The 25,277-nt window shown below is 44.3% G+C and overlaps 1 protein-coding gene across 1 annotated transcript in view; it reads left to right on the plus strand.

The window, feature by feature from the left end:
* The window catches only part of CCDC157 (coiled-coil domain containing 157), a 322,949-nt gene extending 298,169 nt beyond the window's left edge, over positions 1-24,780 (plus strand). Inside the window, exon 11 of the mRNA XM_069619307.1 lies at positions 23,800-24,780. Within this exon, the coding sequence (XP_069475408.1) occupies positions 23,800-24,043 (244 nt within the window). The 3' untranslated portion in view covers positions 24,044-24,780. The remainder of the gene's footprint in view (positions 1-23,799) is intronic.
* The last annotated feature ends 497 nt before the right edge of the window (positions 24,781-25,277 follow it).

The following is a 25,277-nucleotide window of genomic DNA, read 5'->3' on the forward strand; positions in this document are numbered from 1 at the left end:
CTTTAGGAGCAAATGGCAGTTCCTTTGTTGGGTCATTTTTTTTCTTTAACTTCAACTGCTGCCAACTGTCATTGCCTTTAGAGCAGGGTGGGGGTTTCTCCCTTCATTGAAGGAATATTGCCCCCTTCACACCTCCGGCTTCCTTCTCTTGGAGCTTCATTGTTTGGGTCTCAGCAGAGACAAAAGTCTGTTCAACCCTGTAATTATCAGGAGGTTGACGGCCCTCCTTTTGGTGCCACCCCTGCAAGCAGAACCTGTTTTTCAACTTGCAGCTCCAGCCACCATATTTTTTTTAACCTTTAATTTCTGATCTTAGATCCAGAATTAAAGCAAGCCTGTTGCATAAAATAACCCACGTTATATAATCTCACCAGCAACAACCCCCTTCATATTGCCAAAGACTGGCAGGCTTACATTCACCTGTGTACTGTTTAAATAGGCAATTTTTTTTCTTCAGTCAGCAAAGCCCATTTTTACACGTGTTCTTCCTTTAAATTTGGTTTGGCATCTGTCTTTCCAATAGGGTTTACACAATGGTCTGGACAAGGAAAATGTCTCCATAAAATTGACATGTGTACATACAGCTCTGATTCCTTTTCATACAGTGATTTTGATGCTTTGTAGCCGAAGTTAAGCGCTTTTCCGTGTTTGATGCAGTACAGCTTTTGTTGGTTTTCAGGTTTTGCTGAGGGCCAGTGGGGATATGCATGGGCATGGCAGGGCCTTATTAATCACAGTGGTTTTAAGGAACAGAGGGAATTAGTGTCAAGGCCACATTTTTTTTAAAGGTGAAAAAGGGTTTCTTTTCAATGGATATTTTGGATTTTGCAGCAAAGCAACGCTGCTTTTTCCACTTTCTTCCTTTTTAGTTATGTGGGAACCCACTGGCACTCTCCTTTAATGTGCCCCCTGGTTCCATCCTTCCCGATGTGTGCTTGGAAGGACGGTGCAGCCATTTTTGTTGTTGTTGCAAAACAGTTTTGAGCCATGGCACTCACAGGAGCCAGCGCAGCCCTTTTGTGGTTCTTTCTGCGCAATTGCAGCTTAATGATGTGGGGCAATGCCGTTGAGTGGGTCAATATATACCACCACCCCCCCCCCCCGACTTCTCCTGGGCTTCCAAGCCGGTGGAGAGTCGGGCAAGTGGGATTTCTTCTTTGGACAAAGCAGGATCAGGCAGGTATGAGTCCTTCTTTCATCAGAGAATGGTGCGTCCTGCTCCTCTTGTTGTCTCTGGTCAGAACGTGGCACGACACCCAAGCTTCCTCTTGGATATTCTTCTCATGGTGTGGAGCGACACTCCCGGATCTCCTTTGGTTTCTCCCTTCCAGGTGCCGGGGAGGTCCTCCTTGGTCTTTAGATATGCGCAACCAGTACGAATCTATGAAAGAGAACACAAACCGGTTACGACAATTTCCCACTAACTGCCCACCAATTGGGTTGATAGCAATGGGATACGCAGACATTCAATGATAGCAATTAATGATGAAGAAAAATAATCTGTTACAGAATCATATTTATAAATCCTATCGGCTCCCTTCTGGTTCTTCTTTTCCTTATTCTCATGTTTCCGATGTCTCCTCTGTTTGATTCTCTCAGAGCTCCTCAATTTGTTGCAAAGTGTACCTAGGGTGAAAACTCTTTAGCTGATTAATATGAACCCATTTCTCTTCTGTCAATTCGCCTTTGGGGATGCGGATTCTGTAGGCGACAGGTGAGATTTTGTCTACAATTTCAAAAGGTCCTTGCCAGCTAGGCAAAAATGTGTGCTCTTTGGTCTGATTCCTTTGGAAATTGTACAAGTAGACCCTGTCTCCTACTTGGTATTCGTTTTTGGTTGTTTTTAGATCATACTGAGTCTTCATCCCCTCTGCAGATCTTTCTAGATTCCGCTGAGCGTACGCAAAAGCATGTTGAAGGTGTTTTCTTAGGTCCTCAACATACTCATGAGTTGTGGAGGCGTTAATCAGTGTCTGCTCCTGTGTTCTATAGAGCAGATGCTGAGGTAGCACCATCCTTCGTCCAGTCATCAGCTCAAATGGAGACATCTTAGTTGCAGAAGAAGGTGTAGATCTGATGGCCATCAGGACAAGCAGTAATCGGATGTCCCAACTTAGCCTAGAGTCTGCCACAAACTTTTTTAGAATGCTCACAATGGTTTTATTGTACCTCTCATCTCCACCACTAGAGGACCGGCGGTATGCAATGTGAAGTTTCCTTTTCAGCCCAAGTATCTATCAGGTACCAGCGCCAAAATCCTGCAGGAGCAGACGAATTGCCCACCAGATCCCCCTAACCAGTACACCCAACAGTTAATGGAACAACTATTGAGTTGACCAGCCCGGGGGAAAAGGGGATGTGGAGAAAATAACAAACTGGCAGGATTCTTCTGGTTCCTTTCAACTCCTGACGACTCAAAACACTGGAACCTCTGCAATTAATACAATGATGATTACATTGTCATAAGAACTCTTGCCTTAAACATGTATAAATGTATTCCTCTCCCTAGAACCACCTTTACCTGTCTGCCTCTGCTAACTGCCTAGAGGCAATCTTTAATGTAGAAAATCTTCATACTTGACTTGCTTGGCAAACTTACACAGTGATGCCCACTGTGAATTCTGTTGCTATGTTTGTCTTTGTTTTGCTTTTTTATTTGTATTTGCATCTTTCCTTATAACTATATACATCTTGCTTCACTTGACTAAATTCCTATTAGTTATTTCTGGCACAAAGTCTCCAAACTTTAAACTGCTTCAGATTATTGTGTGTTGTGCAGCTTTAAAACTTTCCTTTTTCAAACTTCCACTCAGACTCTTGAACATACAATATATGTTACCTTTTGCTTACATATTCTTTTCTGAATTTCTTTGTGTCTTTGTCTTTCTTTTTATTTAGCTTAAAGAGTGTCTATAACTATTAATGACTCACTTCTTTACACTGTTTCAGAGTCATTGAAGAAATGAGCTCTCTCCTACTGTTGCTCGCAGCGTCTGTTAACTGGATCATTTTAAATCTATCTGGTCTGGAATTGTAGAACGTGCGCTGACTTACTTACGGCTGCCTCGCCGGATCCCCTTCGCTTCAATCTTCCATATGCTAATCTGCTTCCTCATATGAACCGCGCACCTGATGGCTGTACGCACTCACCTCACCAGCTGTAATATTGTACTACGCCACAGCTGACCACTTCAGGGGAATGAACGAACGCGATTTAATTCCTGTAAACGTCACACACTGACCCACGCTGCTAGATCCTTTTCTTTAATGTTGAAGCGACACGGCTTTCAATACGATGCGCTTGCTCTCACAAGCATTGCAATGCTTAACAAACGCCACACGCTTTCCGAGTTCGATTTCTTTTCAAATGAATTCTTAAGCGCACATGCAATTTACCAACTTAAATATTAACATTGTATTTACAGTTCCAAGAAAATGAATTTAACTTTAAATGTTCAAAAGATTCTAAAATTCCTCCAAGGCTTATGTGTTAATGAAATCTTCAGCACATTCAATTAAAGCTTTTTTTAACTTGTTTAAAATTGGATCAGAGATTTCTTTTACTGTCACTTATCTGAACAAGGTCTCAAACACTTCATGATATCTTTCCTTCTTGTAGTAAGTTTTTCTTTTCTCTGGTTTCTGTAGTCTTCGAAGGAGCTCCTATGCGCTGTGACCTCTTCACATCAGATCTTGAATGAAAGGCATTTTAGAACCTCTTCAGAGGTTCCAAACTGCATCACAGTTACATCACAATAGCCTGTAGCCAATTATGGTTGAACAAGAAGTTGACCATCTTGAGTTGAGAGAACAGCAGCTGACTTAACATAAGGTCAAGGAAATTACACTGTGAACTCAACCCATACTCCAGAAAAATTGAATCCTTGTTTAAAAACCTCGTAACCCTGAAACCCCTGAAACGTGACAGTATCTCCCACATCTTTGTCATCACTTCGCTGGTGAAATGACTACCTCGGTCTGACTCAATCCTTTGCGGTAGGCCAAAACGCGAGAAGATGTGATTGATCATCAGGGTAGCTGCTGTTTCTGCCTTGCAATTTGGGACCGGGAGACAACCCACCCATTTGGTAAACAAGCATGTTACGGTTAACATGTACTTGTTCCCCCCTAGAGGAGCGAATCAAGGGCCCGATGAAATCTACTTGTAAATCTGACCAAGGCAGTGTCATCCCCCTCTTCTGGAGGGGAGCTCGGTGTGTCAGTGAAGTTAGCTGAAATTGTGCACACACAAGACACCCCTTCAAGTATTGGTCGAGGTCCTGCCCCATGTGTGGCCAGTATGCAACCTCTCGCAAGATTTCTAAAGTAGTGTGAAACCCCTGATGACCAGCTGTGGCGCATGGGCGTGACTTAGCATCAGGCTTCGGAATGAGGTAGGGACCACCCACAGCCAGATATGGATCTCCTTACCAACAAACCGTCTTGGATTCGAAACATTTTTGGTCATTTCATCAACACTCTGAGGTCCTCTTTCCCAATGTAATCCGTATCCGTCAGGGGAAAGTTCTCAGGGTCCTCAATGTGTTGATAAAACTTACCAATAATCGGATCCCCTTTTTGTGCCATGATTAAATCAGCATCTGGGGTCTCCTTACTCCATTGGGCAGTTGAGAGGTCATTGTGAGCATTTGTCTGGGACCTAATGATAGGAGTGACCTGGATTTACCCCAACAGGGACTCGATCTCGAGGAAATCCCCCTGTTTGGCTACGGTTTTGGCCAGCTGATTAGCTAGGTCATTTCCAGTTTTGTCTGGCCCCTCTATTCTAGAATGACCCTTGATCTTCTTCCAATAGATGGTCATCCCACTGGAGGTGACCAGATCATCAATATTTTGGATGAGTCTGCCATGTTTAAGCGGTTTATTGTTAGCACATAGCATGCCTCTGGTTTTCCAATTAACCAGGTGTTCCGCGAACCTGTACCGGACATAGTTCGTGGAGTTGGTGTTGGACAGCAGTGAGGAGGTCTTAATGAACTGCCATCAACTCTGCCACCTGACTACTGCATGGACCGATTTTGTACCCAGCGGAGGGTTGCAGGGCATCATTCACCCAGGCATTCCCAACGCCAGCACCAGTTCCTTTTCCCCGTTGTTGTCAACATGGTAGGAACACCCGTCCACATAAACTGTGGGAATTCCCTCGCATTTGTCTTCTTCATAGATTTTGTGGGGAGAATTCAGGTACGCCTCCAAGTTGTCCTGGATTTTAAGACTTTCGTCCACGAGACAATTTTCTCTGGCACAATCATGCAAGTCAGCCAGACCTTGGGCAAGGGGACTCTTCTTATTTTGGCCATATCTGACCTCCACAGGAAAGCCTTGCATTGGCAGAATCCAGGAAGTAATTCTGGAATTACTCACATTTCCGGCCCGGATTCTGTTACTTTGGAGATATTGCAAATGCTGGTGTTGAGTCTCCACTATGATGTGTTACCCCTGGATGAACTGCAGTAATTTTTCAATGCCCACACCGTTGCCAGGAGTGCCTTCTCACAATCGTTGACTTTTTCCTCCACAGAGGATAAAGTCTTGCTTGCATAGGAGATTACTTTATTGACCTTGTCATTCTTTTGATCTAATACTGCTGTCAAGCATGTATTCGAGAACCCTGTTTCCAAGAAGAGCTCCTTGTTTTTGACAGGGTAAGCTAGACAAGGCCTTTGTGAGAGGCTTCTTTTGAGTTGCTTTACTGCCTCGGCTTGTTCTGGACCCCACTCCCACTTGACCCCCCTTCAACAGATGGATCAGGGGTCTTGTGATCTCTACGTAATCCTCAATGAACTTCCTACTGTAATTAGTCAGTCCAAGGAGGCTTCTTAGCGCACGCAGAGTTGTGGGGTCTTTAAGTTTTAGGAGTGCTTCCACTTTCTTCTCCTGGGGACAGAGACCCTCAGGAGTTATTTCATGTCCCAGGAAGTTGACATGGGTTCTGCACCACTGTGCCTTTTGGATGGATAGTTTTGCTCCGGCAACCCTCAACTGTGTCAGAACATAACAGATTTCTGCTATGTGTTCCTCCAGAGTTGAGCTTTTTATCAAGACATCATCCACATAGGCAAGGTTACTCCTTTCACCCGAGTCGGGCATGGCCTTATGTAGGAAGATGTTGAATTTGTTGCTGGAGTTGATGTATCCAAAGGTAGTCCGGATCCAGGTGTATTGCTGCCCCCCGAAGGTAAAGGCCAGCTTGTATTGGTCATCCCTACTGACAGGCACGGTCCAGTACCCATTGGTCAGGTCAATGGCGGTATATACCTTTGAGCCCTGGATCTGTGCCAGCCCCCGGTCAATGTAGGGAGAGGCCATCGGGACGTAGGGACCGTTTATTCAGCTTCCTAAGGTCAGCACAGAGTCTCCACTGGCTGGTCGGTTTTAAAATCCCAAGCACCAGATTATTAAAGGTGCTGTGGACTGGATGAATTATCCCACAGGACTCAAGGTTTTTGATTATTTCCGTCAGGGACTCCATGGATGTGAGAGGTAAGCGGTATTGCTTCAGAAACACTGGAATCATTCCAGGGTCTGTGGGAATTGTTGTTGCATGGATTTTGGTATGACCACAGTCATACGAGTCCACCGCAAAGAGATCTTGAAAATCTAAGAAAACTTGTTTCAACTTTTGCTTTTGCTCCAGAGTCTCACAGGCATCAGCTAGGTTGACTCGCTCTTCAACCATTTGCCTGAAGTCTAGAAAGACTTCTGGTTTTGCTATCTAAGCGGCCTCCTCCAGCTGGGTGGAAAGGTCCCTGTTTATGGTATTGACCTGGACAGAGGGTTTCAGGCAGGCTTGGCTGTCCTTGTGGACCTGGAAGATCACCTCATCCTGCCTGTCACAGGTCACCTTTTCCTCACCGTAAGGGCAGGAAGAGTACACCAGGAAATTCCCCCCTAGCCGGGTGAAGACCCTGTCTGGTGGTACGTCATTGTCACTATTACTGTCAAAACAGTCATTGGGGATTGGACCTATCAGTTCATTACCTAGATCCATGGAAAAATGTCGGTCATCAACTGCCATTCCAATAATGGTGCCTGCGCCCAGAGTGATACTCCTAAGGTCGCTGTTATCCATCAATATTGGAGTGGTGTTGTGTTCTACCTTGACTAATGGTGTTGGGTTTAAGCCCAACCCCTGCTGTTGGAGATGGACATTGAGGTGTACATATGCGTCAGGATTTTGCAGTTTCTGTCCTCTTTTAATTTTTTATTCAAGTGGGAATAGTCATGTCTGTCCTGGGATGGTGACCTCCCCTCCAATTTGAACTTCAACTGCATACGGCAGCAATTGGGCTGACCTAAATGCTTTTTCTGAATCATCAAAGTCCATGGGATTACCCCCTAGTCAGGACCAGGCTTTGTAGTTTATCAGGTCCAAGTTAATGGCAAAACGATTGAGGATGTCACTGCCTAAATAGAATGCAGCAGAGACATCTCGCACGACCTAACAATTATGTACTATGCTTTTGTTTCTGATAGAAATTTTGAGCATACACCTGCTAGGCAGGAGATGTCTGGAATTGGGAGTTTCCAGGCCCATTTCCCACTTATCGATCAATTTTAATGTGGGAATGGCTGGATCTTTTGGGAGCTGTCAGAATGTGGTTTCGCTGATGAAGCCCTTACCGTTATTCACGCACACTCGTGCGAGAACCGATTCCTTCCCCTCATTTAACTGAATAGGGATGAATAACTTTTCTCTAATTTTCTGAATGTCAGCTAAACTTTGAGCTGGTTTCTCATCACTTTTGGCTATGGAATTGGGATTTTCAGATTGTGAATTGGTATAAAATGTCAAAGTATTTCATTTGAGACTGGAAGGAAAGTTGATTTTCAGGAATGGAGAGTAGTTCCCATCACCAGTTTGTTGTCCTACAGCAATTACTGTCACGTCGGGTATTTGGTTATTCTGGAAATGAAACTAGCATGGTTGACACTCTGTTTCAATTTTATTGGCCCAGTCTATTAGGGGTGACAACCTTCGCAGGAAGTCATTCCCTAGTAGACACGGTGTGCCCTCTGGAGTCACGACTATGACAGGGTGTTTTACCTTATGTCGTCCAATTTTAATTTCTAGATCCGCAGTCCCCTCCACAGGAATTCCATTCCCATCGAAGTTCTGAAGTTGTCCAGGAAGACGGGTGAGAGGGATCTGGTATCTCTCCCACCTTCCTGAATTTAGCTGCTCAAAGGCCCTTTTTGCCAGAAGAGTGGCTTGGGATCCAGTGTCCACCAGTGCTAGAATTGCACATTGCCCCTGCACTTGGACGGAGGTGTAAAATCTACCTTCTTTCTCCTCTAATGTGCAAAGGTAATGGGCATTCTGGGCAAGCTGGGTAGTCAATTTCCATATTTTTGACTACGACACAGGGGTAGTTTGGGCATAATTTGTGTTGTAGTTTGGGAATCTGAAAGAAAAATGTTGCATTCAGAGATTCGAGGCGTTTCGGGCACCTCCTTTTCTGATTCCGGGCTGCCCCCCGCCTTTTTGGAGACAGTCGCCAGAATTGTTTTGGGAAGCGTGGGAATCCTCTTTTAATATTATGTCTTCTTGATGGTCATTCTGGGGTTCTAGGATGGGTGATTCAGAGTCAGCCCCCACTCCCACCCAGTCTTCATCTAGATCTCTTGGGACCCATTTTTCTTTTAGAGGAGTCCCCCCGTCCCTGAAGCAGAAGATCTTTTTCTCAGGATCCTCTAAGGATTCTTCCCCTTCAAAGTGGAGGACACTAACCTCCTCCACAAACCCTCCTCCTCTGGAACCGGTGAGTTGTCCGGGTTCTCGCCCCGTCACTGTTCTGGGGTGCCAGATCCTTGGTTTGTGGGGTTCTGAGCCGCCATGTTTGTCTGAGGTTTTCTGTTGAGCCCTCAACATGCAACAAGTTTTGGGGGTCTCTGGTCAAGCCTAGGTGGATCACGGAAAGGGGAAAGAGGAACTATCCCTTCTCTCATAGTACCCTGGATATGGCGAATTTTGGTAACCCTCCACCCTTGGCCTCCCCTCTCCCGGATTGGGTTGTCTGGGTTCCTGAAAGCGGGGAATGAAAGGAGGGTTATCCTGCAGGTTGGGGTTTGTGGGTATCGGGGGAAGAAGCTTAACCCAGCATTTGAAGAATTCCTGCCATCCTGAGGGAAGTTAGGAGGGACGTTTCCCGGGGCAGCACTTACCTGGTTGGATCCCCCCGTTGGCCGGGGGAGTCCATACATACCCCAGGATTGGTCTGTTGCCCTTCTATCGGGGGCTGATATAATCAGGGGAGTTGGAGATCCCATTAGTGGGATTACCTCCCTGACTGCCACCTGTTTGTGACTGGCCAGAAGGCCTCCCGGGTTCTTTGATTCTGCTGACTCTGTGGCGGTGTATTTTTAGGCTCCCCCATCTCTAGGTCTAAAATGGGGGCATCCTTCACCTCCATCACCTTAGCTGCAGCAGGGGTGTTGGCTGGTTTGGGGATTTTGTTCATATTTTTATTTTCTGCAGGTTTTTGGACCTCATAAATGCAGGTCACTGGCTCCATGACCCAGTCCAGAGTTCGTTTCTTGTGGAAGTGCCTCACCAGCTGGGTCATAATATACTTGGGGAGGGCATGAAAGAAGGTGGTTACAAACTCCCTGCTATCTGTGCGCACCCTCCTAGTTGTCTGTGCAAAGGCGCGTTTGAGCTCCTGCGCAAACTCTCGTGGGGCCTGATCTTCCCCGCACTGCAGATTGTAGGCTGCTTTGCGAGCCTCCTGGGGGTTTCTGTGGGCAGAAAAGTGTTTCAAGATGGCCGCCCTATAGGTGGACCATCTTGGAATGGTTTTGGTCCTCCAGTCCATCAAAGAAACTGGAGTATTCATGGGAGAATGTCCATTTTACATACTCAATACAGTTTTGGTTGTCTTTCATATGAAAAGTGTCCATCATCTGCTCATAGAGCTCTAGGTGTTCCCAAACAGAATATTTCGCATTTCTATGGTAGGGGGTTATGACACTCCTAACGGCCTTAATCTGCCTAATGGGGTCTTTGGTCATAACTCGCTTGAGTTTGTTTCCCTTCTTTGGCTTAGTCACCCGAGTCCACTCGCTCTCAGAGGCGCTACTAGCTGAGATCCCCTCATGATCATCTAAGCCCTCCTGGATTCTGTGAGCTTGCGAGGGGCTCGCAGAATGGTGGGGCCTAGTTTCTCCACTCCTGTGGGACACAGGAAAGTAGTCTTCTGATTCCTCCTTACTCCCAGGGTTGGCAGAGTATTCCCCCCACTGCCCTAATTGGGTAGAGGTCTTCAGGATACTCTTTTTGGGCCTCATTCCATCAGGTTGTTCATGAAATTGGACCAACTGGTCCCTCGGAAAGTAATATTTCGCTGGATCTAATTCCCTGACCCTCCCCTCATAGGAGCCTTCCTTGTCGGAGACATCCCCATTAATGTTTGGGTATCTATACAGGGACACCCTTCCATCACTTTCTGTGGGGCGCTGACCTGTCAGTTCCATCATGCTGGGTCTATTGAATTCTGACGGCCTCATGGTTTCTGGCTCATGTGAACCGGTAGACATTAAGCTGGGAGTGTTCACAGTATTAAATGGATTGGAGTCCCTTTGCATAGAGGTCCTTAAACTATGATCCGGGGTTACCCTGTCCCTCTATACCTGTTCGGGGTCCCTCCAGTTAAGATTAAATCTAGCACCCCTTTTCTCAAACCTTGCTAGTTTCTCCTTTTCAGCCCCTGCTTCTAGATAAGAAGCAAAGATCTGAGCTTTTTGTTCAGCTATCAAGGCTTTGCTGGCCTCTATGACCCTCTCTTGCGCTTGCACTTGTTTGTTGAGCACATCGTCCTTTTCACAGAGAGCCTCATTGTCTCTCTGCGCTTCCTGTATGGTCTGGGAATACTGAGACAATTTCTGCTGCAGGAGACTCACCTCCTGAGTTTTAGCATCTTTGGTCGGGGTGTTCTCCAGTAGATCCCCATACTCTGTTTTCAGTTCATTGAGTTTCTGGAGGGCTGACTCACTCCCCTGTAACTCTATTTTTAATTGTCTTACTTCCTGGCCTAGGGCTCTCTCTCCTGACGTAGGGTGCCTCTCTGTTCAGCCAGGTCATCCCTTTGTTGCCTGATGATATTGAATTTCTGGCGCTTCTCATCAAATTCTGTTTGAGAGTGGAGGTCTCTCATAATTAACTTATTGTTTTCCTCTTTCAATTTATATATCTGATTTTGTAGAGTAACTATCTGCTCTGTGCAGACCCTGTTATAGGTTAATTGTTAAGTCATCTTCTGTTGACTCTCTTGTAGAGAGTCCACCTTTTCCTGACACTCTATTTTTGCTGCTTCTAGTTGGGGCTCTTGATGTGCATTATTTTGCTGTTGGCGAGCCAAAGCCTCTTTTAATTTTATGATGTAGTTCGCAGATTCTACCTCCAACTCTTTGCTCTTTTGTAATGTTTGTTCTGCTAAACTTAAATCACTCTGGATTTTATTTAACAGTTCAGATTGATTCTGCAATAAAATTTCATTTTCCTCCTGCTTTTCCCGCATCACTCCCGTGTGGAGATACTGGTAGGCTGTGATTCTGGCAATTTTGCTTTGCTCCTCTTTAATTCTTGGGATCATATATAGCTCGCTCAGAGCTTGGTGTAATAGGCCACCGTCCTGCCACGTATCCAGGTCCATGGCAGTGACCTGTTGGGTTATTTCTTGTAGCCAGATTTTCTCATCCTGTTCTGGCCACTCACCTCTGACAAATAGCTTGTGCAGAAGGTGTTCCCTAGCCATATTGATCTCTACTGGAACAGCCATTTTTTAAATGTTCTTTCTTTATTAATTATTTCGGGGTTGATTTGATTTTACTTTTATAGACAGGACTGGTACTTAGGGTATTTGTTTTGGGGAGGCGCTTGTACAGTGTAACCCAGTATTCACACCACACAAAGTATTACTACCCTGCAGGTTAGTCTGCTGTGTTGGACTGTCACGGGTGGCAACCAAACTCAATGCCGGATTCGAGCCCCCTCATTTGTCAAGGATTTCAATCAGGCGACACATGCCTTGGTCTCAGCCTAGTATGCAGTTCACAACTGAAATGCTTATTTTTATGTTAGATTCAATATTGAGTTGGTACACCACTCATATCACACCCCCTTTTCAAATACTCCGGGTCACAATGGACCATGAACCAGGCTGGTTGGTAAAATACAATATTTATTTATTTTAAAATCTAAAAGAAATCATACAATTTTTAATATGGGGCAGCAATCACAAATGGGGTGATAATAACAATAGGAATGTAAGCAATGCACTTAAGTTAACCTTCTATTGACACATCTACAAAACAGCAGGAAATAGGAGCACTTTTTGATTTTAGGAAAGATAGCCCTCAAGTTAGAATTTCCCCCTGCAAGGGTCCCTCAACCCACAAGTAATCGATTCTGAGTGGATGAACAGAAGCAGCAGGTAATCAGGAATGACACATAGGAAACAAAATTGACATCTGACCTTCCCTCCCCAAATAAGAGAGAAAAACAGATTTCAAACCCCTTTGCAATGCTAAAAATGACACTCGGAAATGGATGAATAAAATAATGAATGTGTGTAAAACCTTGAAGCAGATACTATTCTTCACTAAAGCAACAATGCAAATATACTAATAATCCCCAAGAATGGATAACCAAGAGCATACAGTTCGAAAATGAGTGTCAGGGTTTAAAACATGTTGCAGCAAATGACACGTTGGAAACTTTGCGAATTTTGCAATTCCTGCCTGAAATTACCCCCAAACGGTTTTTAATAAAAACGGGTCAAATGCACTGATTTGAAGTGCAGTTTTTATGTTTATGGGGGATAGCTATAGATCACAGGTACAACATGGAAGTGAAATTAAGTCTTTAGCTGGTAAATTGAATGAGGTTTGAAAGATCTAGAAAGGTGTGTTTTGAGTAAAATGGAGCGGTGAAAAAGGAAAGAAAATCAGTTTTGACAAGAACAGTTTTACTCTACACTAGAGCATTCAGGCTAGGCTACCAAAGAGTGACACAGTAAGCTCCAGGGTTGATTCGCGAGTTCAACCCTAGCACCTCAGCGCCCACCCTGGCGGAACCAGTCCGATCACTCGAAATAGGACTAAGGCAGGGGTAAACAACTGATTTTGCCAGGGGGCCAAATGTACCTTACATGTTGCCTGTAGTGGGCCGTAAAGTAAATGTGGGAGGGGCGGATCGCGGGGCTGAAGGCGGGCAGGAGGCTTTTTCAACACCCAATTTTTATTACGCACATGGAAAAAGAATACCTTTTTGGAGGTGCACCAGTCTTTATTTGTATTTCAAACTTAGATTTTGTAGTACACATTTTCCATTCCACTTTTGGCAGCAGACTCCGCTCAAAGGAAATGTTCAAAATAATAGTACGGTTGGTAATGCAGGGATTTTTAGTACATTAAGGGATCCATAGACCCGCTCTAAAGTAGAAGGCTACCAGGGTAGCTCAGCAGGTTGACAAACTGTTGCTAAAATGAAGTTCCTGTTAATCGTATGACTTTTTGCAATTCCTTATGAATAGTGCTATAAAATATGTTTTGCCAGGGCATGGGTTGTGCTGCTCGCTTGCTTATAATCAGGCAGAGGTGGGGGGTATCTCTGCCCCTGTAGTGCAAAATCAAATGTTGGCACCCATACACCCACAGTTACATTTCCTAATAACAGCTGTCAGCACAGCCAAAGCATTTACTTGTGATTAAGCGGTGTGATAAGAATATAACTTCTTTACAAATATACCCTGAGATAAAACACAAAGAAATAGGTACGCAAAGAAAACGAGTAAATGCAAACAGCATTCGTGAGTTTGGAAACACCTCCAAGTTACCCAATCTCCACTCAGCCAAGTACAGCATTCTCTGCAGCAATAGAGGTATTTGATCCCAACGTCCCCCTTGTTTCTGCACCCAGTAGCTTCATGGTCCATTACCCCACCCTCAGCTGGTGATGACTCCACGGAAGACCTGTGCATAGCAGCCTTCCTGGAGTTCACCCCCACCTTCAGGACTTAACTAACCAAGATCATCAAGTGACCAAAAGCCTCATCACCCACAGGCATCTAGATTACTGATATCTTCCAGGTCATGCACCCCAAACACGACATTGGTAAATATATCACTCTGTACAGGTGAAGTTCCTCAAACACATGAGCATGTCACAATAAATTCCTTAAAGATTACATTTGTGCATATAGTCTCTTCTACTTCTAAGTGCTGTAACAGTGAACGTTCTTTTTAACAGTTTAATGTTACTGAATGTATCCATCTCAGAAGGATAAATGGCTGGGTCTGCCCTGCTGGGATTTGATCTGGGAATGCTGGTTTCACACAGCCATCAGAGGCAAGGGCTCATCTCACTAAGCAAGCCAAAAGGAAGGCTGCACACCGATGCCAGAGACAGGCCCTTAACTCACTGAGCTATCATACTGACTGAGGGAATCCAATGACAACCAAGCGTTTATTGTTATTTATAGCCCAGTCTTAGTGTGCCTCAGTGAAGCTGGGGGCTCAGTAAAGCCTGGCAGGACGGGATCCAGCACTGGATGAATCGTGGGGTGGGGGGCGAGCTGCCATGCTGCTGCACGCCACCCGGCTGTCGTCCACAAAGCATTTTTTTATGAACTCACCGGGCGGGCGGGCGGGCGAGCTACAGGGCAGAGGGAAGACGTGCAGGCAGGGGGGATTACTTCTTGTGCGGCTGGCGTGGCAAGGCTGAAATGTCTTCTGGCATCAAGCCTTATTGGCCACGTCAGCCGCACTGCTGGCCCCCCATTGGTGCAGCATACACACACACACATTACGTGACTCACAGGAGTCATGTAGTGTGTGCTGACTGAGCCAATGAGGGGCAGTCTTTTCTTTTTCAAGGCCCGGCAAGGAACACAAAGACTTTCTTAATGGAGGGCGACCGTTGTTGGTTGCGGGCCACCTTCCATTTGGAAAGTCTTCAACCCTACCGGGCCGCATCCAGCAGCATCACAGGCTGACCTTGGCCCGCTGGTCGTTTGTTGTGCACCCATGGACAAAGGGCTTAGGATTTACTCAAGGCAGAATTACTAAAGAGATGGCGCAAGCACTAGAAATCAAAGGCAGGGTGGCAAGAATGGTTCTGACGTTATTACAAGTTGTCAGGGTAAGGATAGGATGACTTAGAGAGGGGAACTAAGGACAAGGCAAGGCAATGTGTACTATGGTTTTCTATGGTTCCTATTGATACTCACAGTCCACTTTAGTTTACGATTTTGGGACAGTCCGCGTTCTGGTCACCAGACAGATCTGGTCTAACAAAGGACAGCTGGACAAAATCAGCGGGACAGGATCAGCTGGGCAGGGACTGGATACCAAAAGATAGTTCTGGTCACCGGATGGCACAGGTACCTCTGGATGCAGTTATTGGGCAGCAATTGGTGGGACGCAAGCCAGGCTGGTGTCAGGAGGCTTCCCACAAAAATACCACTGCTTCTCCCTTTTGGGTATTGGGATTTTAGAATTGAGGCCTTGCTGGAAGGGTCAGCAATGCGTGGCCTGGTAGTTGGATCTGGAATCTGGATCAGTGCAAGATGAAGGAAACAGGAACAGGACGCCGTGCAGGAAATCAGGAAGAGATCTGTCTGGAGTCCTGTCAGGGACCCTTTATATAGAGCATAGTGACATCATTGACTATATTGCTGGGCTGGCTTAGCTAAGCACGCCTGTAAACAGCTGGATTGGACAATCAATGTTGGTTGCCTCCCCTGGTTTGTACCCAGTTTATGAGGTTGTATTTTATGATGGAAAAAGACTTCCCACAGACCTTTTTGCCAAAAATCTGTCATTTCAGTATTTACACTTTTGTACAATGGTGCCACCTTAATAAATTGCATATTCAGGTCACATATTTTATGTAAAGGACAGCCATTCAATCCTGCAATCTGTGAGACATTATTTTGGACGGTTACTACTTTTTGATCATTTTTAGCGTGAAACGTTCGGCCTAAAATTTCACAACTTTATACATATGTGGGGTTGATCATAAGGTATGTAAGTATAAAAATGTACATTTGGGACATGTATACTTTTCTGGTAATCGGCAATATTTTGTTACTTCTGTTCCCTATGCAGCAATGAAACCTATGACGTCTTAAAAGAAAGGCCATAAATTACTTCTAAACAGTGAAATATTTACATTTACAGTCCTGCTGCAGAGATAAAAGTCTTGAAAGTTTTATTCATGAAATAGTGTTTAGAAGCAAATGGCAGTTCCTTTGTTGGGTTATTTTTTTTTCTTTAATGTTAACTGCTTGCAACTGTAATTTCCTTTAGAGCAGGGTGGGGGTTTCTCCATTCATTGAATTTATATTGCCCCCTTCACACCTCTGGCTTCCTTCCCTTGAAGCTTCATTGTTTGGGTCCCAGCAGAGACAAAAGTCTGTTCAACCCCATAATTATCAGGGGGTTGTCAGTATCTGCTGAGAGAGAGCCCTCCTTTTGGTGCCACCCCTCCAAGCAGAACCTGTTTTTCAACTTGCAGCTCCAGCCACCATATTTTTTTTACCCTTTAATTTCTGATCTTAGATCCAGAATTTAAGCAAGCGTGTTGCATAAAATAACCCAAGTTATATAATCTCACCAGTAACAAACCCCTTCATATCGCCTAATATAAGACTGGCAGGCTTTCATACACCCGTGTACTGTTTAACTAGGCCATTTTCCTTTCTTCAGTCAGCAAAGCCAATTTTTACACTTGTTGAAAACTGCTAGCATTTCTTCCTTTAAATTCGGTTTGGCATCTGTCGTTCCAATATGGTTTACACAAGGGTCTGGACAAGGCAAATGTCTCCATAAAATTGACATGTGTACATACATCTCTGATTCCTTTTCAAACAGTGATTTTGACGCTTTTTAGCCAAAGTTAAGCACTTTTCCGTGTTTGATGCAGTACAGCTTTTGTTGGTTTTCAGGTTTTGGCTGGCACAGCTTGTCATTCTGGAATAAGGCTTGGTTTTGCTGAGGGACAGTGGGGATATGCATGGGCATGGCAGGGCCTTATTAATCAGAATGGTTTTAAGGAACAGAGGTTATTAGCGTCAAGGCCACAATTTTTTTTAAAGGTGAAAAAGTGTTTCTTTTCAGTGTATATTTTGGCTTTTGCAGCAAAGCAACACTGCTTTTTTGACTTTCTTCCTTTTGTTTATGTGGGAATCCACTGGCACTCTCCTTTAATGTGCCCCCTGGTTCCATCCTGCCCGATGTGTGTTTGGCAGGATGGTGCAGCCATTTTTGTTGTTGCAAAACAGTTTTGAGCCATGGCACTCACAGGAGCCAGCGCAGCCCTTTTGTGGTTGTTTATGCGCAATTGCAGCTTAATGATGTGGGGCAATGCCGTTGAGTGGGTCAATATATCCCACAATATGTGATGTCAATGTGAATGCGTGTTATGGTTTATGACTATAAAAGCAATACATTGTTTTATTTTTTAAAAAAGACATCTTTTGACAGGCGTATGCACCTGTTCCCATCTGTAAAACCACCTTTTCTCGATTCGAACCTCAAAATATGTTTGTCTGCTCTGGCCCACAAGCCTTTTGACCTGAATTTGTGTGTTTCTGGTTGTGGTTTCTTTTGCCCCTGCATGAGTGATATTGAGGAACCCAAAATTTAATTTGAAAGAATAAGTTACTGTTCAGACCAAAAAATCCTTTTGGCCATAGGTGTCTTTTGCATAAGGTTGTGTCCGAATTTCATATCAACTGCGAGATTAACTTCGTGTTTCTTCTACCCACCTTGCTCTGATTCAAATAGAGTACTGATTTTGTTTTTCAAAAGGACAAAAGCGATTTTTTCCTCATCCCAACGTTTTGTAAGTTATAGTAGAAACTCATCTTGACCCCAGGAATCAACATTCATAAGGTGCCTAGTCGCCTACTTCTCAGCTCGCTAATTGATACTTGGCTCTGCATCCCCTAGGGTTGTCCTTGCACATTTCTTGAAGGCAAAAGCTGCACCTGTGACTTTCCAAAGACAATAGTCTCTTGAGAATATTTGCAAAGCAGCCACACACTCCACTTGTCGTGCTTTCTGTAGGCACTATTCTTTAGACGCTAATTCAAGATCTGGCGCTGCATTTGGTTACACAGTTTAAGACCCCTTTGACAGAATGCTTTAATGTATTTCTTTGTTTCTGCATTATAATGGCGGAAAGCTGATTGGACTTGGGAGTAAGGAAAAGTTACTTGCAATAGCGACTAAAACGTTGCTGGTGGTACGGCGCAGGGCATAAATATGGGTGATAATCGTGGCCACATGTGTCCCTGCTGCTGTTTAGAGGTTTCTGTCTTATCCTCTTGCCAGGGATGACAGCCCTCAGTATAGTGTAATGGGTGCTTTGAACTAGATCAGAAGTCACTAAGGTCAGTTACATTTTCTTAATATTGGGACAGAAGTACAGTTTGAAAGTTGGATCCCAATTTACATAGCATATATTTCTAGTTTCTCAGAAATGTTTAATGATCATTTGTTATTATCATCCTATATCATATATTGTAGTAGTGAATTGTTGGTGCACCTGTTGTCATCCAAAGAGGTTTTCAGAAATCTACCATGAGATTGCAATCTAACTGCAAATTCTAAATTCAGTCACCAACGCTTAAGTCAGCTACTGTCTTGTGTCTCAGGTAGTTTCAGGTCATGCAATGCTTCATCTGAAACAAAGGCAACCTAAAGCTCTAGGTTCTCAGCATCAAATATTAGTTTACCTTGAGTCATGCTTTGTCTGGTTATGTCTATATTATGGGGTTTGTGTCTTTTAGTTGCCTGTTTAAGATCGCTCCAAAAAAGGCTGCATTTTTCTGCTGTATAGGAGCTGCTCTAAAGAGGACGTGGATAGGCATCTGCGCTTTTCAAACGTAGGGTTTCACCCCCTGCTGGCTTCATACAAGGTGACCCCCACCTCTCCCACAGCACCTTGTGTACTTTATACCCAGGTTGCCTGCATCGCCCACCCAAACCCTCCATGTAACTTTATCCACTTTCCAGTGCCCCTCATCCTTCTCCCTGATCCCCACCGAACCACTTACTGCTCACCATCCTCCACTCCCATCTTCCAGGCCTGTTTGCCCCTGCCTGCTCCAGGAAACTCGACCTAGAGAGCTGAAATACCTGTTGTGTGGGGTGACCTACAATGTCCAAACTTTGTTAAGATAGCTAAGCATTCTGCAAGACCTCTTTACTGCTCTGGATTCCAGTCCAACTTAGTAGGTCAGAAAGTCCTTAACACTTCTCTGTTTGAACCCCCCCCGCTTACTCCTTTGAGTCAGCTGTTGTGTGCCCCGCTGTTTCTCCTGGCTGTTTGCAGCACTGTCCCAGAAGTGCGAGCACAGTTTTCCTGCTAGAGATCCAGCAGCATCATTTCTGCTGTCACAAAGTGCTACTCCATCCCTGGGCTCTTCAGGCCAGACATGGCTTGTGTCCTTCCTTCAAGGAGCCTTCGCTGTCGCATCCTACAGCTTAAAGTGCAGACTGAAGCACCTGCTGAATTGAACCAAAGGTCAGCATTCTGCATACTTTGCATTGCTGCTGGGGGTGTCCACCATCTCAAGAGTCCCCTCTTGGTTGTTCACTGATCTTACGTGCACCACTGGCCCCATTCTTCCATTGCGAGGGTATCTGCCTGCAAACCCTGTACCTTAGAACTGCAACCTCTGCTGACCCTGGGACTTCCCTCTGCAGCCATGTAGTATGGACGTATGCACACTCGCCAGCAGCCTTTTGTTTAACTCGGGGCTACTCTGAATCCTGATCGGCCATTGGCCCTGTTCTTTTGTGCCTTTGGGCAAACCTTGCAGACCTCTTTCCTATGCACTGGACCACATAATGGCCTGCCTCTGAATCTCTAGTCTACCGCTGCAAACTTCCTTCATGGGCATCTTTATTAACGAATCCTCATTTGTATCTACCCTGGTGAGGGTTTCTTATTGACTTCTGCCTGAAAATTGCTTTCTCCACAGAACCCATAACCATGAGCTGCATATTGTCTTTGTCCCATTGTTTCCCGTGGGCAAAACTTTAAAACTATTCTTAACTTTTCTAAAGTACTGAAACTTTTATGTACCTGAAAAGAGTTGTTCATTACTTGCTTGAATGGACACTCGTGTCACTTGGGAGCCACCCCACTGTGTTATCACTCTATTTCCAAAATGTACTTTTTAGTATTCATTCATGCACAACCTTTGCAGTAGTGTAGTGTTATTAGTATATTGTGTGGCCATTCCTTTTATTGTTTCCTTATTCATGTATGTACATTATTGGCACCCCTCTACCCTCCTAAGAAGTCTTGACTTCTCTACCTAGCTACCCCTTAGAGAGACGGGAAAAACTGAGGGTAAACCTCCTTACCCCCGACTGAATGATCTTCCCAAACCCTCATCAAAGGACTTTTGGAAATCTCCCTAACACGTCTGTTACACAAACCTTGTCTCCTCTTTTGTCTCTCATCCTTGTAAGCTATCCCCCGATGGCCACTGAGTGCTTGCCTCATCTTGATGCTGCTCTTTCTCCTCCTCACGCTTGGCTGGGGATTTTGCGAGACACTTTGTATCTTCACTCTTCCCCTCACTATCACACTTTCCACCAACCACCGTAGCTGAACTCGCACCTATCCTCCAGGCAGCCATCCCTTCCTCTGTTCCTGCTGTCCATTCAATGCACCCTTCACCTGCTCCTACTTCACACTTCTTTTCAACCATCCACTTTAATCTGCAGTGTTCCTGGCATTTTTCAAGGTTGCCACCATGGCTACCTGGAAGTTAATGGACTCTGTGACCCCCTCCAATTTGGTTTCTGCAGCCGACACCCCACGAGGACAGTGCTTATCCATGTCTCTAACTGCCTCACTGCGACTTACTGCTGCCACCTGTCATCCTCTTCCAGCTTCCTTTGACACAGTTGACTAGCCCTCCCTTCTACAGGCTCTCTCATGTCTAGTCATTCACGGCACTTTCCTTGCTTGGTTGGCCTGCTGCCAGACTGATAGCCCCTTTTGCATTTTCGGGAAAACTTGGATCTGCTCCACCACCCCTTCCCTGTTGGGGCTTCTGCAAGGGCCTGTCCTTGGTCCCCTCTTCAGACTCTTCACCTCCTCTCTCTGTAAACATCTCTTCTTTGGATTTGTACCTCAAATATTTGCTGATGATTTTCAAATTTGATCTATGTCTTTATCTCCAACATGTGTATGGTGCTTTCTAGATGTTGCAAATGCTAGTTAACCCCTGACATCCAGCAAGCAAATTGAAACAGGAGGCACTCCCACTCTTTCCATGCCCCCTAAATTCCATCTTTCCACCACCCGGCGGTGGAAGAAATGCAATTTGGGACACAGCAATTTTTGCGTGCACATATTTTCAGCTATCGCAAGTAATGCCTTAAGTATTACTTTAGGGCTATCTAAATTACTCCACCTCTGCCCCACTGCGACCAATGCAGTCGTTATTTAGTGATGGTGACCTTTTTCTTACTGTTGCCCAAGTGCTTTTAATAACCTTTACCATGGTGGATGACATACTTAGTGACCCTTCATCTACCACACCTCTAGTTATGCAGGGGTGCCTGTACATTTTCACACCAGTTTTGAGTTACCGCTTGTATTCTGAATACAGTTGCCGACTCTGACATAAACAGCACACGTTCACAGGGTTTCCTGATTCATTAAAGTTTATGCGAAATTGCAATGTGTGCACACTTAAAGTGTTTGCGATATTGCGGTGTCAGCGCTTCAAAATACGAGACTGCTATGTGTGCACTTGATATTTTAAGATGATTGGATGTGGCTCAAATATTTTTATTCTTCCCCCTTCATCACTAGCTCCTTCTCAGCTGTCTGTGCCTGGATGGTGCTGCATTGCTTTATGTTCAACTTCTCTATAACAGAAGTGATGTTATTCCCATCCTCCAGTGCTATTTCCTAAACCCTCCCTATATCCTTTTGCCACAGGTTCCATGCCCCATCCCATAAGTCTCACAATCTGGGAGTTCTCTTTGACAAAGATTTGAAACTTCATCACATCCACTGTTAAGTCTGCTAGTCTTAACCTCCTGAGTGACCCAAAATCCATCCCCGTTTTAACTTTCAATCTACCAAAATTATGGAATCTGAAAGCTAGATTACTTCTCCAGCATCATCGTTCCTCCTCTACTTCTTTCATGTGAGGTGGCTAGGCATTCAAAATTGCTCCCTGGTAAAAGTGCTCATTCTTGTGTTCCAAACCACCCATGGGCTAGTGTCCTGTACCCCGACCACCAGGTTGACTCTCATTTACCAATGCTCACCCCTTTTACTATATGCTCCCAATCTGCCTTTAACCTAACGCTTCTTTCACCCCTATGTATTGTCTCAAGCTTTCCCTCTTTCACCCTTGTCTATTGCCATCACTGAAACTCTATCTTTTGAAATGCAGACACGAAGTGGCTGTCTTCAACATCACCCGTTAGAACCTTTTTCTCTCGTAAAAGGGACCCCCAAAGTCTTGGGGCCTCATTAGAAGTTTAGCAGTACTGGTAAAGCAGGTGGTATGTGGAAATACTGCCTGTTTTATTGCTACACCTGATTTAGGGTTTAAGAACCCAAACCCAGTAAAATCGTCTGCTTTTAACTGGAGATAAAGTAGTCATTATGATCGTGTTACTACAACCTTTTCCCAATGGAGCCAAATGGGACTTAAAAAATGAGGAGCATTCCTAACTCAAAAATAAGTGATAATCGGTATTTACCACCTGCAATATGGTAATACAGCCAACCCATTCTGAGGTCTTATAGTGTTATATTCCCCCCTGGTCCCAACCACTGGATTGTATATCTGAATATAGTTATTCTGTCTTGTGTTGTCCCCATTTCCTGTTTTAAGCTTCTTCCCCACCACCAGCCGGTTTTATGTATTTACTACTAGGTAATGTTAATGTAAAACAACCAGCAATTGGACATTACCAGCCATCAATATTCCCTTTGTACAGACAGTTTCTTGGCAAGGCACTTTTCACTTTTTGTGAAAAATATACGAATACATACAGAAAATAACTCATGCCAGAAGTCTTTGTGCAACAGGCCGAAGGTTTGAATCCCGGGATGGCCTACTCAGGTTTTCATCCTTCAGAAGTCAATGCATACATTTTGTACTTCTAAGTTGGCTAATAGTGACACATACTACAATTGGATAGCAACACCTATTACTGCTGCCATTTGAAGCAGGGAAAAGTTGGCATAAATTGCCCTAAAAAAGTGAAATTTGTATGATTCTTGTTCTTGTGGTTCGCGTTATTGACTTTTCCTGCCTGCTTTAGCTCACCCGTGTGGGCTGTCAATTAGTGGAGCTCTCTACTCCTGTGTGCTTGCATCCACAGTGAGACATGTGTGCCTCATCTTGTTCCTGTGTGCTTGCACTCAAAAAAGTGACCTGCCAATCTGTACATGTACTTATTACTGTGTACTTGCACTCCCAATGTGACCTGTCAATCTGTGCATCTCCTTATTTCTGTTATTGCACTCCCAATCTGACATGTTAGTTTGTGCATTTACTTATTTCTGTGCTCTCCCACTTCCAATGTGACCTGTCAATCTGTGCATGTACTTATTCCTATTCCCTTGCACTCCCAATGTGACCTGTCAATCTGTGTATCTCCTTATTTCTGTGTTAGTGCATGCACAATGTGACTTGCCTGTATCTCTTTATTTCTTGGTGTCACTCTTACATGTATCCTTTTAACCAATGATCTCTAAGTTTCTCAATTTAAATTCTCCTTCAGGTATAGCAGTACATCTGAACAGCGGAGTAAAGATGGCGGCCCCGTAGAGAGAGTCAGTATGCAGTCTAGACCAAGCTCTCAGCTGGAGAAGGCACCATCATCGGGTTCCCTTCGCACAGCTTTAAGTTTCCTCTCCCTTCCGGGTGAGAACTCACCCATTGGAACCTACGCACGGATGAAACGCGGAAGCAGTGGGAGCAGATTTCACAAGCCACCATCCAGCAAGGATAATCCTCGGAAATAAAGCGGTATTGGAAAAACAAGGACTGTACCTGGGACTCCAGCTTTGACCCTTTGTTGTGCCCTGGCTTTGAAGGTCCTGCAAAACTATGACTCTGCTGGTGATCGAGTGTGACCAAGCTGAATTGGCAGCAATTGTCAAGTATAAGAGTGGCATACCGACAAAAACTCCATTTGTTTGCCGTTGTTGGGATCAACAAAGTGATATGTGATTGAGAACTGCAGCCTTGGGCTATCTATTGAATCTGTCAAGGGGATGTAGAATGAGGGCTTCCTTCCTTTGACACTGGCGACATCCGTGCAAGGGATCTTTTGAGAGGAATTAGATACACTAAAATGTACTGGGGTGGGGGTATATGCAGCGGATACATTACAAGGCATTCCATCATTGCCCATCCGTGATATCTCTAATGAAGGACCAATGCACAGGACTGGAGCCCCCGACCATTGGGGCCCTGGTTTAGGAATACACTAACATCTGAATTCCGTGCATTGGTTTCCACTCATGTCCCATCAGAGGTGCATTGCGTAGGAGATATTATGGGCCATATGTGTTGTCAGTATAGCCGGCGGTCTCAAGATGTGGGCTTTCAGTGAGAACTATGCCAAGGGCACTAGAATGTGACAACTCTTTTTGTACAATGCTTTTTCAAAATATGTTTTACTATATACAGTAATTTATTAATGTACACACATGTTAACACCATTACATTCTTCAAATAAAGTAATTAATACCTTTTAGAGGCTAATGTTATCCTTGCATTACAATTCTAAGTCAAATAATTCTAAGATTGCTTTATATTCCTAAGGATAATTATATCCATTTATTTCGGCTCTAAATCAAAACAATGTATCACTGGCCTACAAATCTTTTGCTCTCCCTATGTCTGAAATATTGACCATAGATGTGAACTTATTCAGGTACATGTATCAACTATTCTTATGCTAGGGTAAATAAAAAAATTAGAAGAAGAAATATATGAAAATATATGAGAACAACAGATGTATGTGATATCTCCCAAATTAGAACCTAATACTCTTGACTTTTACTTCAGAAAACATAATATAGTATAATTCTCTCACATTTATATGTTCGTGATACCAATAAACCAGCATCGTCTCGTACCAACTACTTGAACTTTTCTGGGTTTTCATTAACTGTTCACTAGGTCTATATTTTAACCTAAAAAAAAGATCCACATTACTTGAGCCACACAACGACAGAAATAGAACAGATT

Source organism: Ambystoma mexicanum, chromosome 10 (assembly GCF_040938575.1).
Source record: "Ambystoma mexicanum isolate Mex_15411 chromosome 10, UKY_AmexF1_1, whole genome shotgun sequence".
Taxonomy (NCBI): domain Eukaryota; kingdom Metazoa; phylum Chordata; class Amphibia; order Caudata; family Ambystomatidae; genus Ambystoma; species Ambystoma mexicanum.